Below are 14,188 nucleotides of genomic sequence, written 5' to 3'. Positions count from 1 at the left end.
ATTTCTCCACACTCAATAAGTCCTGAAAATATGCAAAGATACACACATATCAAGGAAACAAAATTTTCCTATACAAATATAATTTATAATATATCCAAATGAAATATAATAAAAATTTTCAAATACGAAAAACAAACAGAATTTCTACAGGTAAAGAACAAAAGATGGTTAGGTTTATCAGAATAGGACATTTCTAATATGAGAATTGCCTTTCCTAACACAGATTACAACCTACTATGACTCAGTAGATCATAGATCCATAGATTTATAGCTGAAAGGGACTATTGAGACCATCAATTCTAGTCCAACCCTCTCATTCTATAGAGGAGGAAACTGAGGCCAAAAAAGTGGCATGATTTGTTCACAATGTTCACGATTTGGTATTTGAGCCTAAGACATCTTGAATTTAAGCCCAACATTACGGACTGAGACTAAAAGAATTTCAATAAAATTAAAAGAAATTCCCAAGGCTTACTATCTCGACACTTTAAATTTTAATACTTTAATACTTATACCCAAGCTTTCTTTTACTTGACAGCACAAATTTTGATTGGATAGAACATATTTTGCTCTAAATCAACATATTCTAAAGGGAAAAAAGACAATCTACCAAGAAAAGCTGCAAAGTATTAGTCACTTTCTATTACCAAAAAAAAAAAAAAAAGGACAAACTTCAACTAACATTAACTCATTAATATTTTTTATTAGTAAACTATAATAATGTTTTCTTCACTAAGAATTGTTCCTTCAACAAAACTAGTAACAGTAGAAGCATAGAAATAGTGGGAAATGTAGAACAGTTTAAATCAATTACTGATATCTAAGATTCAGACTTGGCAGCTAAGTGTTATACTGGATTGCATAGAACACCAGGCATGGAGTGAGGGAGATCTGAATTCAAATCTGAATTCAGATACTTAGTAGCTATATGATTGATCAAGTCACTCAATGCTAATTTGCCTCTGTTCATCATCTGTAAAATGGGGACACACTGGAGAAGAAAATGGCAAAGCATTCCACTATCTTTGCCAGGAAAACCAAAGACTTGGACACATCTGAATGACTAACAACAACAAAAGGTTCAGCCTCAAATTCATGTCCCCTTTTCTTGAAATAAAAAACTTTTTGAAGCTATTAAACTAACTAGTTTCATCATCCTATAAAATAACAGTGGGTCAAAAGATGAAGTTTTATGACTTAAAGTTAGTGTTAATTGATTACATGTACTCCTAACTATAATTAGCCTCAAGTCCACTAAACATTTAAAATCTGGAATGAAAATATCAAAGCTCCATGTATTTACATGGCATGCAGCCTACTCATGAGAAAATAAATATAAATTAAAATCTCAAACTCAATGCTAAAATATAACAAACTTTATTTGAGAATTTTATTCCTTATCTTATTCAAGGGGAGGGTAGGATGGACTCCTGTATAAGGAGTATATTTCAATTCATTCATTAAAGTAGACCACTTGTTTAGTCAAGCAAACCTGTATTTTGTGGTCTGTGTAGTCACCTAATGGTCAATTTCAGTAACTGCAGTAAACAGTGCTGTCAGAAACATAAAATCCCAGGAGAAAAGCTCCAGAGATGGCTCTCTTCCTTGATTTGGCCTAAATAGCTACTTTCTTTCTGTATAAGTATTGAGTTTCACCTGGGTCTCTACAGAACACTTTCTTTTGTTGCTAAATACAATACAATTTGAGAAATCTTAAACAAGAAAACTGGTCTTAGATGGTGTACCTAAGTTCTTCCATGCTCTGGCTTGTTTCATACAGTGGGTGTTTTCATAAGTAATTACAGTCTTGTGAAGTGGGTTTATATTAGAGCTGGCATGGCTCCATATGTGCTGAGAAACATGTTCAATTAGGTTGCTGCCACATACATAAAGAATTGCTATTTGGTACCATTATCAATAGGAGTTTTTGGCAAATGATTTTCAATTTATTCATGCTGTCTACACTATCAGGATTATTTCTTCACTTCCTGATTCCGTGCTTCTGATCTTGGTTGGAATGTGGTTAGTAAAAGGTTTTTTCCAACCTGATTGTGGTTTTGTTTTGGAGTTTTTTCCTTTCAGATAGCTTTGGGATAATCTGAGCTCCAATGCTACCACAAATAACTTCCTTGGGGAAGGAAGTTTCCATATTTTAAACTTTAAAAGTTCCATTTATTTTTCGTAAAGCCAATTCTTTTGCTAAAGGGGGAAAAAATTGCTTTATGGCTTTAAATCTAGACTTAATTACTTGTCTTCCAAACAAACATGTTTAGCTTAGACACTCCACCATGGAAAAATTCCTGACTTTCGTTAAGAAGAGTCTTAATAAATAAGTATGGCTTAAGAGGAAAAATAGGAGAAAACATCCTACCCCTTTGCACAGTTTTCAAAGTGTATATATTTACATTTTTCTATGTTTTTGTCAGTTATGCTGACTTTTTTTCCTTCTTTATCTTTAAAATAGTAATTATTTTACAGGATGGCTCTGAAAGGGGGTGAGATGCTGGAGAAAACTACGATGATGTAAAAATAATTAAATATTTTTAAAGAAAGATGCTTCTTAGATTTTATGTTTATTTTATATTCAGTATGGTTTGAAGATATGTAAAGATTCTTTTACTAAGATTCTTCCTAGGATGATTAAATTAATGTGATGCTTGCTGGGCTACATGACCATGTGCAAGTCATTTATCCTTTTAGTAGTCTAGTAGCTTCAGGAAATATAAGTGGCAAAGAAAGTGCTGACCTGATATGGTAGTGTTTCCTCAACTCCAAATCCCCTCTACCAATAAAATCATAGGTCTAGACCCCTAGTCCTAGCCTTACCTATATCTAGAATTGACTGAACGTAGTTCTTGCCCATAAAGTTTATAGTCTGTGAAGAAATACCAAATTGAACATTTTTTACAGATATAAACATATTACTAATGTTCTTATTCTTAGAAGTATAACTTGTTACAGAAAAATAATTAAATCTGCCTGCATTAACAACCAGTCTTAAAACATAATTAAAATGTGATCCAATTCAATTCAACAAGCATGTATTAAAATGTCTCCTATGTTGGGCACAACATAAGGTGCTATGGACATTTCTCAAGAAGCTTACATTCAACTGAATGGAAATAACATGTACACTGAGAAGTAATTACAAAGTAAAGATAAAGTATTTTCAAAAAAGATAGAATGGCACTAACAACTAGGGAACAGTAAAGACTTCCTTTTGGGAGTAGCCTGTGGGTTAAAATTTGAATGGAGCTAGGGAGTCCAAATAATGGGGGTTAAGACAGAGCACTTTCTGCATGGAGAGAAATTTCTCTCAGGAGGTAGGCAATATTGTTAATACCTTAAGTGGAAGGGAAGAACATAACAACCCCTAGCTACCATAACCACTGTTTTCGGGTCAAATTATTAAGCCACTCAAAAGTATAATTTTGTTCTTTTTCCTTTTGACTATGAAACTATTCAGATAGATGCTGAAAAGCTGTTGCCTATGATCCCATGCTCTTGTCTGAACAGAACTTCTCAAGGCCAAATGAAATCTTATGCTTTTAATCAGACAGCATTTTCCGATTACCAGCTTTCCATTCCCCCCTTCCCACACACCTGTCCTTCCATTCCCAACACAGATAATAAAACTGTGTATTTGGCAAAGGTTTCAGGTTACTTTCATTGCTTCTGCTCCCAAGAAAGTTAAAATGAGAATTTCATATTATTTTTAAAAGTCAAAAGGACAGTTCATTATTTCCTTACCTTGTAAGATGGCAAAAAGCACAAAATTCCTTGGCCCACTGTTTGGCACACAGACAAAAGAAGCGCTCCAACTTCATCTTGGAATGCAAAGGTCTCTGTGTGTTGGAAGGTGGCACAAAGATTCCGCCCTTTGGGACCTGACCCAACAGTGCCAACCCAAACCTATTACGTGAAAAATTCAGCATTAGAAGTATGCTTAAGCCAGGCAGAAAAATAAGCATTTAAAAAAACATTTTATTTTATTTTTGAATATAGAATAAACAAGCATTTCTGTAATATAGTATAATAAAAAAAAGATGATTGCACATGAAACTGCAAATCTATTATGTATAATTTGCTATTCCTCTTAAATATATAGCAAAGTTTTCATTTCACCCCTCCACTGGCCCTGGAGATGGCTACCATTAGAGACACACACACACGCACATGGTACCCACATGCAAATACATACTACAAAGACATTTATGTAAAAGCATTTATCAAGATACCTTAAGGAATTATTAAGACACCTAAAGGAAATCAAGCAGTATCTAAGAAATTTACTTAAAATCTGCTGAGTTTATTATCTTTATATTGGATTTGAAGAAGAAATTGAATTTATAGAAGTTTGCTGAGTCTGTGTAGCTAGGAAATATTTATAACCTTAAAGGTTAGCTCCCTGAGTATAGAAGCTATCTAACTTTTTATTTACTGCCTAAGACTTTGCAATATCTCATATACAGTAGATGTTCCAAAAAATACCAATGAACGAATGAATCATAGAATCATAAAATTTAGAATTGGAAGAGCCTCTTAAGATGAACCAACTCAAAGGTTCTTAATCTGTGACTCATGTATTGCAACATAATGTGTTTCCTTTGTTAATCCTATACATGCTATTTTACTCTGGAAAGAAGTCTATAAACTCCACCCAGACTGTTAAAGAGATACAGGACTCATTAAAGGTTAAGAATTAGGGCAGGTATATGGCACAATGGATAGAACATCAACTCTGGAGTCAGAAGGACCAAATTCAATTCCAGCCTCAGAAACTTAACACTTCCTAGCTGTGTGACTCTGGGCAAGTAACTTGACCCCAAATGCCTCAAGGAAAAAAAAAAAAGATTAAGAATCTCTGATCCGGTCCAATCCAGATCCCAAAAGGAGTTTCCACTATAACACACCCAGTGAAAAGTTGTTCATTCTATCTAACTGGCAATAGGAGAATTATATGAAACCAGATTATTTGGTAAGTATGATTTGCTACAACTAATTCATATAAATCCAAATTACTTCCACTTCCCTCACACTAGAAAAATCTGTGCTGACTAGTCATGGGGATTTAGCACCTTCCAAGTCAACTGTGTCACATATACCTACTGGCCTTAGCATGTGAGACAGAAAGACGGAATGCCATTGAGAGCTATGGAAAAGAAACAAGATAAATTTTGTAATTTAGTGAAAATCCTAATGGTTAAAAAATATTTTGCAAGTCTTTTCAAGTACACTCAGCTCATTCTAATAACCACTATAAGATTTTGTTCTTACCACCTTTCTGAACATATGTGTATGTCTAGTTCTATATAAGAGTAACTATTTCTAGCATTCAGGTATTTCTATTTATATATACACAAGGACCCATACTTTATAAATGGCCATGGATGTAATATAAATACCCTAGCCACATTACCTTCTTGTTTCACACCAGGCATGAGGAAGAGGAAAAGGCTAAGGCAGTGGGTGGCTATGGGAGTAGGAACAGGAGTGTAATGCAAGATATATCTCCCTGGATGGGGGAACATGTTCCCAGAGTTGTCAAATTTCCTTCTCCATAGGGGTTGGACAGCTACTAGCCAATTAGAGGGCATGGCTGCCTCAATGAAGGAAATTCTCTCCCTCCCTCTGAGGGTTCCAATCATAGAGCAGAACATTTATGGGTGTGAACATTCATATTAAAAATAATAATAATAATACCTGAAAGAATTATGGTTTTGTAGAAAAAAAACTGAAATAGAATTCTTAGTATGAGAAAATGTATGTTAAATTCTTATTCCAAGGCAAATAGGAATTGTTAGATTTTTTTTTTTTAATTCTGGTCTATTGCTCTATATTAGACAAAGAATTAAAACAGATAATTTTTAGATCATATGAATTTTACACAGCTTTATGTTTTTGCTTCAGAGAACAGAATTTATCACTTTTTATTGCCTCTAAGAGGTAAATAGTATTCTTTTTTAACAGTATTTTATTTTTACATAATTATGTCAAGATAATTTTAATCATTCATTTTTATAAGATTTTGAGTTCCAGATCTTACTCTCTTCTTCCCCTCCCCTTTTCCTTAAATGATAGTCAATTTTATATAAGTTACATATGTGCAATTATGTAAAAAATATTTTCATCCTAGATGAAATGTTATGAAAGGTCAAAAGGGAAAAAAACAAAGGAAAAAATAAAAAAGTAGGCTGCGATCTGCATTTGGAATCCATCAGTTCTTTCTCTGGATGTGAATAATTAACATTCTTTTTATTCTTAAATTAAAGTGTAAAATTTCTTCTCATATAATTTCAATTGACACCTAGATCAGTTAACCAGGAATTCAATTTATATTAAAAGTCTTAGAAACTTCATGAACAGAAAAAAGAAAATACTAACCTGTGAGTGTTGAATGACATGATTAGCCTCTAGTTGGATAGCAAATGTCACACCAAGTTCAGATGAAAAAGATTTCATTGGTGACAAAGTACCAGATGTCAGAACAATTGTCCGTATATTACAAGTAATATCAGAAAAGGCCTATAAAGAAAGGAAAATATTAGCTGTATGAAATTGTGATCAAATATTATCATCTAATTCTTTGAGCAATTATACTAGTTATAATAAGCTTACCACAGCTGGATTCAAGCACCAAAAATTTAACACATTGACTGCCATTTTTTGCCTAGAACGTTTCTTATTTTGAGGTAAAACAAAGAAACCATTTTTATCCGGAATATCAATCTGGCTTGTCCAAGAGTAAGTTTGCTGTATAGCAACTTTGTAATCATCTGCAAACCTAAATAAAAAGCAACCAATATTCAAATTGTTTGTTTTTAAAATACTTGCAATATTTATCACCATTATCTGAACAGATTATAACAACCAATTACATTTAAAGTCAGTTATAAGTCACATTCATATGAGGGTTTAAATTTTGCAAAATATTTTCTCACAACAACCCTGTACATTAGATATTATAAATATTATTATTCCAATTTTACAGAAGAGAAAACTAAAAGAGGTTAAATGATTTTCCATGATCACAAAGATAATAAGGATGAAAATGGCTAAATCTACTCAATTCAAATAAAGTGCTTTTTCTACCATTCTACACTCTCATTCAAAAGTCTTAGCTTCATAATTTTCTCTACTACCAACAAGAGAATCTATAAAATTTTGGTATATAAGTTACAGACTCACAGATTTTTAGAATTAGAGTCTCAGAAATTAATCCAAGGTTTCTTAATCTAGGCCCCAAAGATCCTCAACTAGATCTATGAATAAATTTCAAGGAGTCCATGAACTTGGAAGAGACATAAAACACATCATTATTTTCATTAACCACTATCTAAAATCTAGCATCCCTTTTGCCTTTTAAAAATATTATTCTAGAAAGGGTCCATAGGTTCATCAAACTCAAAAAGAGAATTCCAAGGAAAAAATGATAAAAAAAAAAGATGTATAAAATAATTTTATATGTAGCTATCTATTTGTCTAATGATAGTCATTTCTAGAGTAAAGGAGGAGAGAAAAAGAGAAATTTAATTTTTTTATAAATTTGAAAGAAATAACAAGTACATAGGAGATATAGTTTTATATGTAACCATCTTTTTATTGATTTTTAAAAATTTAATGGAAATGCTTGTTTTATTTCATAAATTAAAAATAAATTTTTTAAAAATCCTGAATTTCATAAGCACCAAAAAAAGAAAAACATTTATATATAATACAAAACACAATAGGAAGAGTAAAAATATGTGAAACCATGACTCTAATACATGCAGCTCATTTTTTTTTTAAAGCATAAAACAATGGCTAGTTTTTATATAATACTTTAAGGTTTAAAAAACCTTTATATTATTTCAGAAACTCACAATATCCCTCTGGTGTAAGTGTTATTATTACCACTTTTACATATGTCAAAACCGAGATTGAGAGAGGTTAAGTGACTTGCCTGAGGTGACACAGCTAATATCTGAGGCAAGATTTTAATTCGGTTTTTCTTGACTTTCAAATCCATCAATGGTCTGGAGTTACAGTTGGCCATTTCATTGATCAGCGGTCATAACTGTTTCAGAGTAGTTTTTATTTACAATACTGCTGTTACTTTATAAATTGTTCTCCAGGTTTGACTCACTTCATCCTTATATCAGCTCAAAAAAGTTTTCCCAGGTTTGTCCAAAATTGTCTCTCATCATTTCGCAAGGCACAATAATACTTTGGCATTCTGAATAGGGGCATCTCAAGCCAGGGTTAACTCTGGCAACTAGGGATCAGAGGCTACATTCCACCTATATTCAGAACAGAAGCTAGGAAAAGAGCTAATCTTATGTGACTGTAAAGGTGGACAAGGCTGGGTGGCATACCACTCAATGCAGCGGGAGCCATATCAAAAGACAGAAGCAACTCAGTTCCTAGGGGCTAGTGTGGAGGACTATCACAAAGGCTGAGACCAGTGGGGCATACCACTGGGGCCTGTCAGAAACACAGCAGGGAACAAAACCAACTTTCAAATGGGGATCATTTAAGGAGAAAGAAAACTGCCGCTGGCTGAGGCAAAATCCTGCAATAGACCACCAGGAGACTGAAATAAAAGCCAGGGATTGAGGCAAAATTTGGGGCCTAGAATCAGTCACACCATCCAGGCTAGCCTGCATGGGCACAGGATCAAAGACAACCCAAAGTAACCAAGAGTATCAGAGGAGACCAGCCTAAGAACAAAATCCTAGTGTAAGAACTAAAGATGAAAATTTGAGTAAAGAGGGAGGAAAAAACCCTTAACAACAAAAAATGTGGGTTATTTGAAGCAGAAATCCAAACTTCAAGAGAACTAATCATTTAATCCTAGAGAACTGGTGGATAAAACAACATCATAGAAACAATAAATTGTTTAATTAAAGAAAATGAAATAATGAGACAACATGTCAAAACTTTGGGATGAAGCCAATGCAATCCTTTGGAGGAAAACATACCTCTAAACACTTTCATCAACAAGAGAAAGAAAAAAATTCAATAAATTGAGCATGTAACTTTAATTTATAAAAGCAACAAATCAATTTGATAAAAAAAAAAAGAAAAAATTAAATTGCCAATATCAAAAATGAAAAGGGGGCTTTAACTGACTATTTGATTAAGGCTTTTCATTTTCTTTTCCAAGTTAATTCTCTTTTATTATAATTCCCCCCCTCCCAGAGCTCTAACCTCATTTATAATTTCATTTTTTATCTCTTCTTTCATTTCTTCCACTATTAGTCTGTCTACCACAAAATATTTAATTTTTTTTTTTTTTTTGAGATTCTGCTAATAGATTTTTGCTCTCTTCTTCTGGGTTGAATGTCTCAACTCTGAGTAAGCCATAATTTTGTCTGGTGTTTTTTTTTTCTGTTTACTCACATTATCAGCTATCACACTGGCAAAAAAGGAAAATGACAACTGTTGGAATGGCTATGAATGGATATGTATACTATTGTATTGTTATGATGTTATGATGTGGTCTGACTATTCTGGACAGCAATTTGAAACAAAGTTTAGCAATTTGGTAACAAAATATTACTAAACTCTGCATATACTTTGAACAAATAATAAACATCTCTAGGTTTATAAGACAAAGAAATCAGAGAAAGAAGGAATGATTCCCACCTGTATCAAAATAATCCTATTAGAACTTTTTGTTGTAGCAAAGAACTAGAAATAAAATAAGTATTCATCAAATGGGGAATAGTTGAACAAATTATGGCCCCAAAATATAATGGAATATTATTTAATTATAAGAAATTATAAAAAATAAGAGACCAATTCAGAGAAACCTAGAAGTTCCATGAATTGACAGAGTGAAGTGGCCAGAATTAAAAGAACAATTTATATAATGACTCTATCACTGAGACAGTAAACAACCATGAAAGTTTTAAGAACTCTGATCAATGCATTGACAGGTCACAAGTCTAAAAGTCATGAAGGTGAAACATTTTGACAGAGATGATGGACTGAAAGTACAGAATAAGACATTCATTTTCAGACATTGAGGTCACAGAAATTGCTTCAACTTTGCTACTGGTACCTCCCTGGTCCCTCAGTAGCTTCTGGCCTGTAATATTCTAGTTGGTTTTCTGGAGGTCTTTGAACCAGTCTTCGTTTCAGCTGAGTAATCACCATGAGATTAGCTAGGGATAAACTCCAGATTCTTTACTGTCTCCTTTATAGTCTGTCTCCTTGCCTAGGGCCTGGGCTAGCTTTTTGGAAGCCCTTCAGACGGGCCTTGGTCTCAAGTAGAGAAATGAAGGAGGACAGGCCAGCCACCAAAGTGGTGGGAGATGGAGTGAATGTCTCTATTATATACTCTATTATACTTTATTATACTTTTATATACTCTATTATAATTACATCATCACAGGTGTCAATCTTGTATAACAGGTGTCAATCTTTTTGTTGTAGCAAAGAACTAGAAATAAAATAAGTATTCATCAAATGGGGAATAGTTGAACAAAATATAGCACCATGCTAAACTAGATAACCATTGTATTATCAATTCCACTGGAGTTAACACCTTGTTGTAAGAATCCTTGTTTTAAGTACATTTCTCAAGAGTTCTGCCCCATTACACTGGCTCTCTGATTGGAAGGCTAGAGTGGAGAGGAAAAACAAATTTCTAGTTTTCCTTTACATAAGGTTCAACCTTTCAGACATGTTTTTGTCAACAGTTCCTCTGCTTGATTTTCTCTTTTGCCTCTGTACCAGCTACCCTCTATCATAATCCCTTCCCCCTTTCAATTAGGCAACCCAACAGAGTACCAGACCTAGAATCAAGAAGTCCTGAGTTCAAATCTATCCTCAGACATGTGCTAGCTATGTGACCCTAAGCACGTCATTTATTTCTGTCTGACTCAGTTTCCCCATGTATAAAATGATAATAATAGCACTTACCTCCCAAGGTTGTTGTGAGAATCAAATAAGATAAAATTTGTAAAGTACTTGGCATACAGGGAATGCAATATAAATGTGAGCTATTATTATTAATGTTCTTCTTGTGTTCTGTGAAATTGTAAGCTCCTTGAGAACACAGACTTTCTTTTTCTTATTTGTATTCCCCACACTTAGGACTGTGTCTGCCACATAATGGGCATTTAATCAATGAGTACTATATCAGATACAGAAAACGTGGGTTTGTTTTCATGGTTACACTTATATGTTACAGGATAGGGCAGCATTTTGGTGTTTTTTAATTAATGAGAGTTTGAGAGGCAGTGATATTTATATTTTAAAAAGGAAAAAAGAAAGAAGAATTTAAGTCAATGAAGTATTTAAGAAATACAAAGAAGAAAGCAGAAGGATAATCAGGAGCAACAACAAACAGGACAATGTTGTATCTACTGTGATTAAAATAAAATATGTAGAAATTCAGTTTCATAGGGATTCTTCCTTTTCCATTCCTCATATAAGTAAATGTTCATATTTGTTGATGTTTATTAAGTTTATGATAATGAAAAAAATTTTAAAAGCATTTATGAAAAAGTACATTTTTAAAAATAAAAGCATTTATGAAACATACTGTTCACAGAATCTTATTCAATAAAAATGTTTATAAGTAGAAAAACAGAAATGATCTCCACTAACCTGCTATTTTGCCTAAAAAGATAGTCCAGTACCATAAAAAGTCCTTTGAGCATAATCTGAGTCGAAGGACTAACAATAGGTATTTCTCTGATTTGCTCTTTACCATTAAGTGATGTGATTTTTTCTTCTTTTTGAAGCACAGCAGTAAAATGACCCTATAACAGATAAATAGAACATAAATAATCTTTCAGAAAAAAAGAATTCAATATCAATCTTATTTCATACGGTCACATACAATCTGGATAAATATTACGAACTGTTTACTGAATGATTAGACTAAATGCCAACAATGGCACCATAGTCTGACTACATATGATGAGCCAAATTCTCCCAATGATCAGTTACTTCCTAAGAGTAAGTTATGCCATTAAAGGCTCATTAATTCTTCAGATTGTCAGGACCAACTGAAGTCCCAAAGTAAGACACTAACTAGATATGTACTAAATGATTCTCTTGAATCATTGAAGGAGTTAAAGTACCTCAGCAACTTCCAGAGAGCACTTAGACACTAAGAAGATTTTGATTCACAGAAGGGTGATGAATATAAGTAAAGAATTATATTTATTGAGAGACTACATTACCCAGCTAATCCACTTCATCATAATAACATGAACCTTGTATTCACAAAATGAATTTCACTAAATGGCATAAGACATCCCACCTGTAATACTGAAAAGGTAGCAGCAGTTATGCCCATTTTGTAGAAGTGAGAAATCATTTCATTTCCACTCCATACTTTATAGGATGATTCATAATCTCTCTCTTCAAGATGTTCAGCGTTTTCCTGTAACCAACTAGAATAAGAAAAAAAATTAAAATAAACTAAACAATAACTCTAATAGGCAGTATTGTCCTTTCTGCATATTACTTTAGCAAAAAGCTATGGAGTAAATAGGTTTTTACCGTATCACACAAAATTCTACGCTTCTACTAATTGGCCAAGATGGCTTAATCAGAAATCACAAAACCTGGAAGAAAGTATGCTTTTGACCACTAGGTTCAATTGCTTTGCCACACACACAGGAAAATAAACACATAAACTGATGTCATGATTTTATTTTAGAAAAATACAATACATGAGATTCTACTTGTTTTCGAACTACTCGTACAAAACTGATGCTATACTACAATGTTTTTTCTATTCTAGAGAGATATTCACACAGATGGCAATGTTTCTTTTTTAATTCATTGGTGTGGGCACATACAGGTCAAGGAGATGGATTATCTGCTACTGTTTCCAGCAAATAATAAGTCAGAAAACACTTATTAAGCACTTACTATGTATTAGGTAGAATTCTAAACAGTGATGATAGATACACTCTCAGATTGGCTAAGGAAACAGGAAAAGATAAGGATAAATATTGGAGGGGATGTAAGAATACCAGGATGCTAATGCATTATTAGTAGAGTTGTGAAATGATCCAACCATTCTGGAGAACAATTTGGAACTATGCTTACTATCTTGGGGAGAGGGGAGTTAAGGAAGGGGAAAAATACATTTTTAACAAGTTAAAAATAAACGCTAGTGATTAAAAAAAGAGCAAAAAGTCAATCTCTGCCTTTAAGAAGACTACAATATGAAAGGAAAAACAACATGCAAACAAAAATATAAAACAAACTATATGAAGAATAAATATGAAATAATTAACCATAGGGAAGAGGAGAAAACACTTAAATTAAGAAGGGACTTCCTATAGAAACTACTGAGATGTAAAAAGAAATCACAGAGGTCAATAGTTGGAGCAACGGAAGGAGAGCATTCCAGATTTGGGGTATAGCCAGAGAGAGGACCCAAGAGATAAGACTGTCTTTTTCATGAAATAGTCAAGAAGAGAGTGACACTGGATTGAAAAAACACATTTTGGGGAATAAGGTATAAGATGACTGGAAAGGTAGGAAAGGGCTAAAATATAAAAGTCTTTGAATGTCAACCAGAACATTTTGTATTTGATCCTGGAGGCAACAGAAAGCGACTCCAGTTTATTAAATAAGGGAGTGATATGATCAGATTTGTACTTTAGGAAAATCACTTTAGTGGCTGAGTAGAGAATGGACTGGAGTTGGGAGAGCCTCAAAGCAGGCCAACCCACCAAACAAACTACTGCAATAACTCTGGTGTGAAGTGATGAGGGCCTATGAGGGCTTATACCTCATGATTCATAATCTTTCTTCAAGATATTCAGTGTTTTCCTGTAACCAACTAGAATAAGAAAAAAATTAAAATAAACTAAACAATAACTCTAATAGACGGTATCTATCTATAGACAGACAGCCATCCTCTGTCTCAATCCAGAAGGTTGTGGTAGCAGAATCAAAGAGAAGGGGGTGTATTTGAGAGATGTTGCAAAAATGAAATTTACATCATGAAGGGTGTTAGCTTAAGGGAAAGATAGGAAGTTCTGTTTTGGACACGTTGAGTTTAAAGGGTTCCTGGACATCCAGTATGAGATCTCTTAAAGGCAATTGGAGATACAAATTCTTATATAAAAGGATCTGGAACATCAAATACTAATCTCAAGGCAGCACTGCAAAGTAAGCTGAAATGTTACCTTATAAAATAAAAATTAACTTCCTGTATTTGCGTTTTCCT

At 33.3% G+C, this 14,188-nt stretch overlaps 1 protein-coding gene across 7 annotated transcripts in view; it reads right to left on the bottom strand.

Annotated features, from left to right (window-relative positions):
• Positions 1 to 14,188, bottom strand: part of BRIP1 (BRCA1 interacting DNA helicase 1) — a 221,443-nt gene that overhangs the window by 119,769 nt on the left and 87,486 nt on the right. For all 7 annotated transcript variants that reach the window (XM_074261987.1, XM_074261990.1, XM_074261984.1 and 4 more), the window contains 5 exons: positions 12,260 to 12,392; positions 11,599 to 11,753; positions 6,619 to 6,784; positions 6,385 to 6,525; positions 3,751 to 3,912 (listed from right to left, as the gene is read on the bottom strand). In XM_074261987.1, the coding sequence (XP_074118088.1) occupies positions 3,751 to 3,912; positions 6,385 to 6,525; positions 6,619 to 6,784; positions 11,599 to 11,753; positions 12,260 to 12,392 (757 nt within the window). The remainder of the gene's footprint in view (positions 1 to 3,750; positions 3,913 to 6,384; positions 6,526 to 6,618; positions 6,785 to 11,598; positions 11,754 to 12,259; positions 12,393 to 14,188) is intronic.

This window comes from Sminthopsis crassicaudata, chromosome 4 (genome assembly GCF_048593235.1).
Source record: "Sminthopsis crassicaudata isolate SCR6 chromosome 4, ASM4859323v1, whole genome shotgun sequence".
In the NCBI taxonomy this organism is placed as follows: domain Eukaryota; kingdom Metazoa; phylum Chordata; class Mammalia; order Dasyuromorphia; family Dasyuridae; genus Sminthopsis; species Sminthopsis crassicaudata.
The sequence above is the reverse complement of the archived record's forward strand: the minus strand, read 5'-3'. Positions and strand labels throughout refer to the sequence as shown.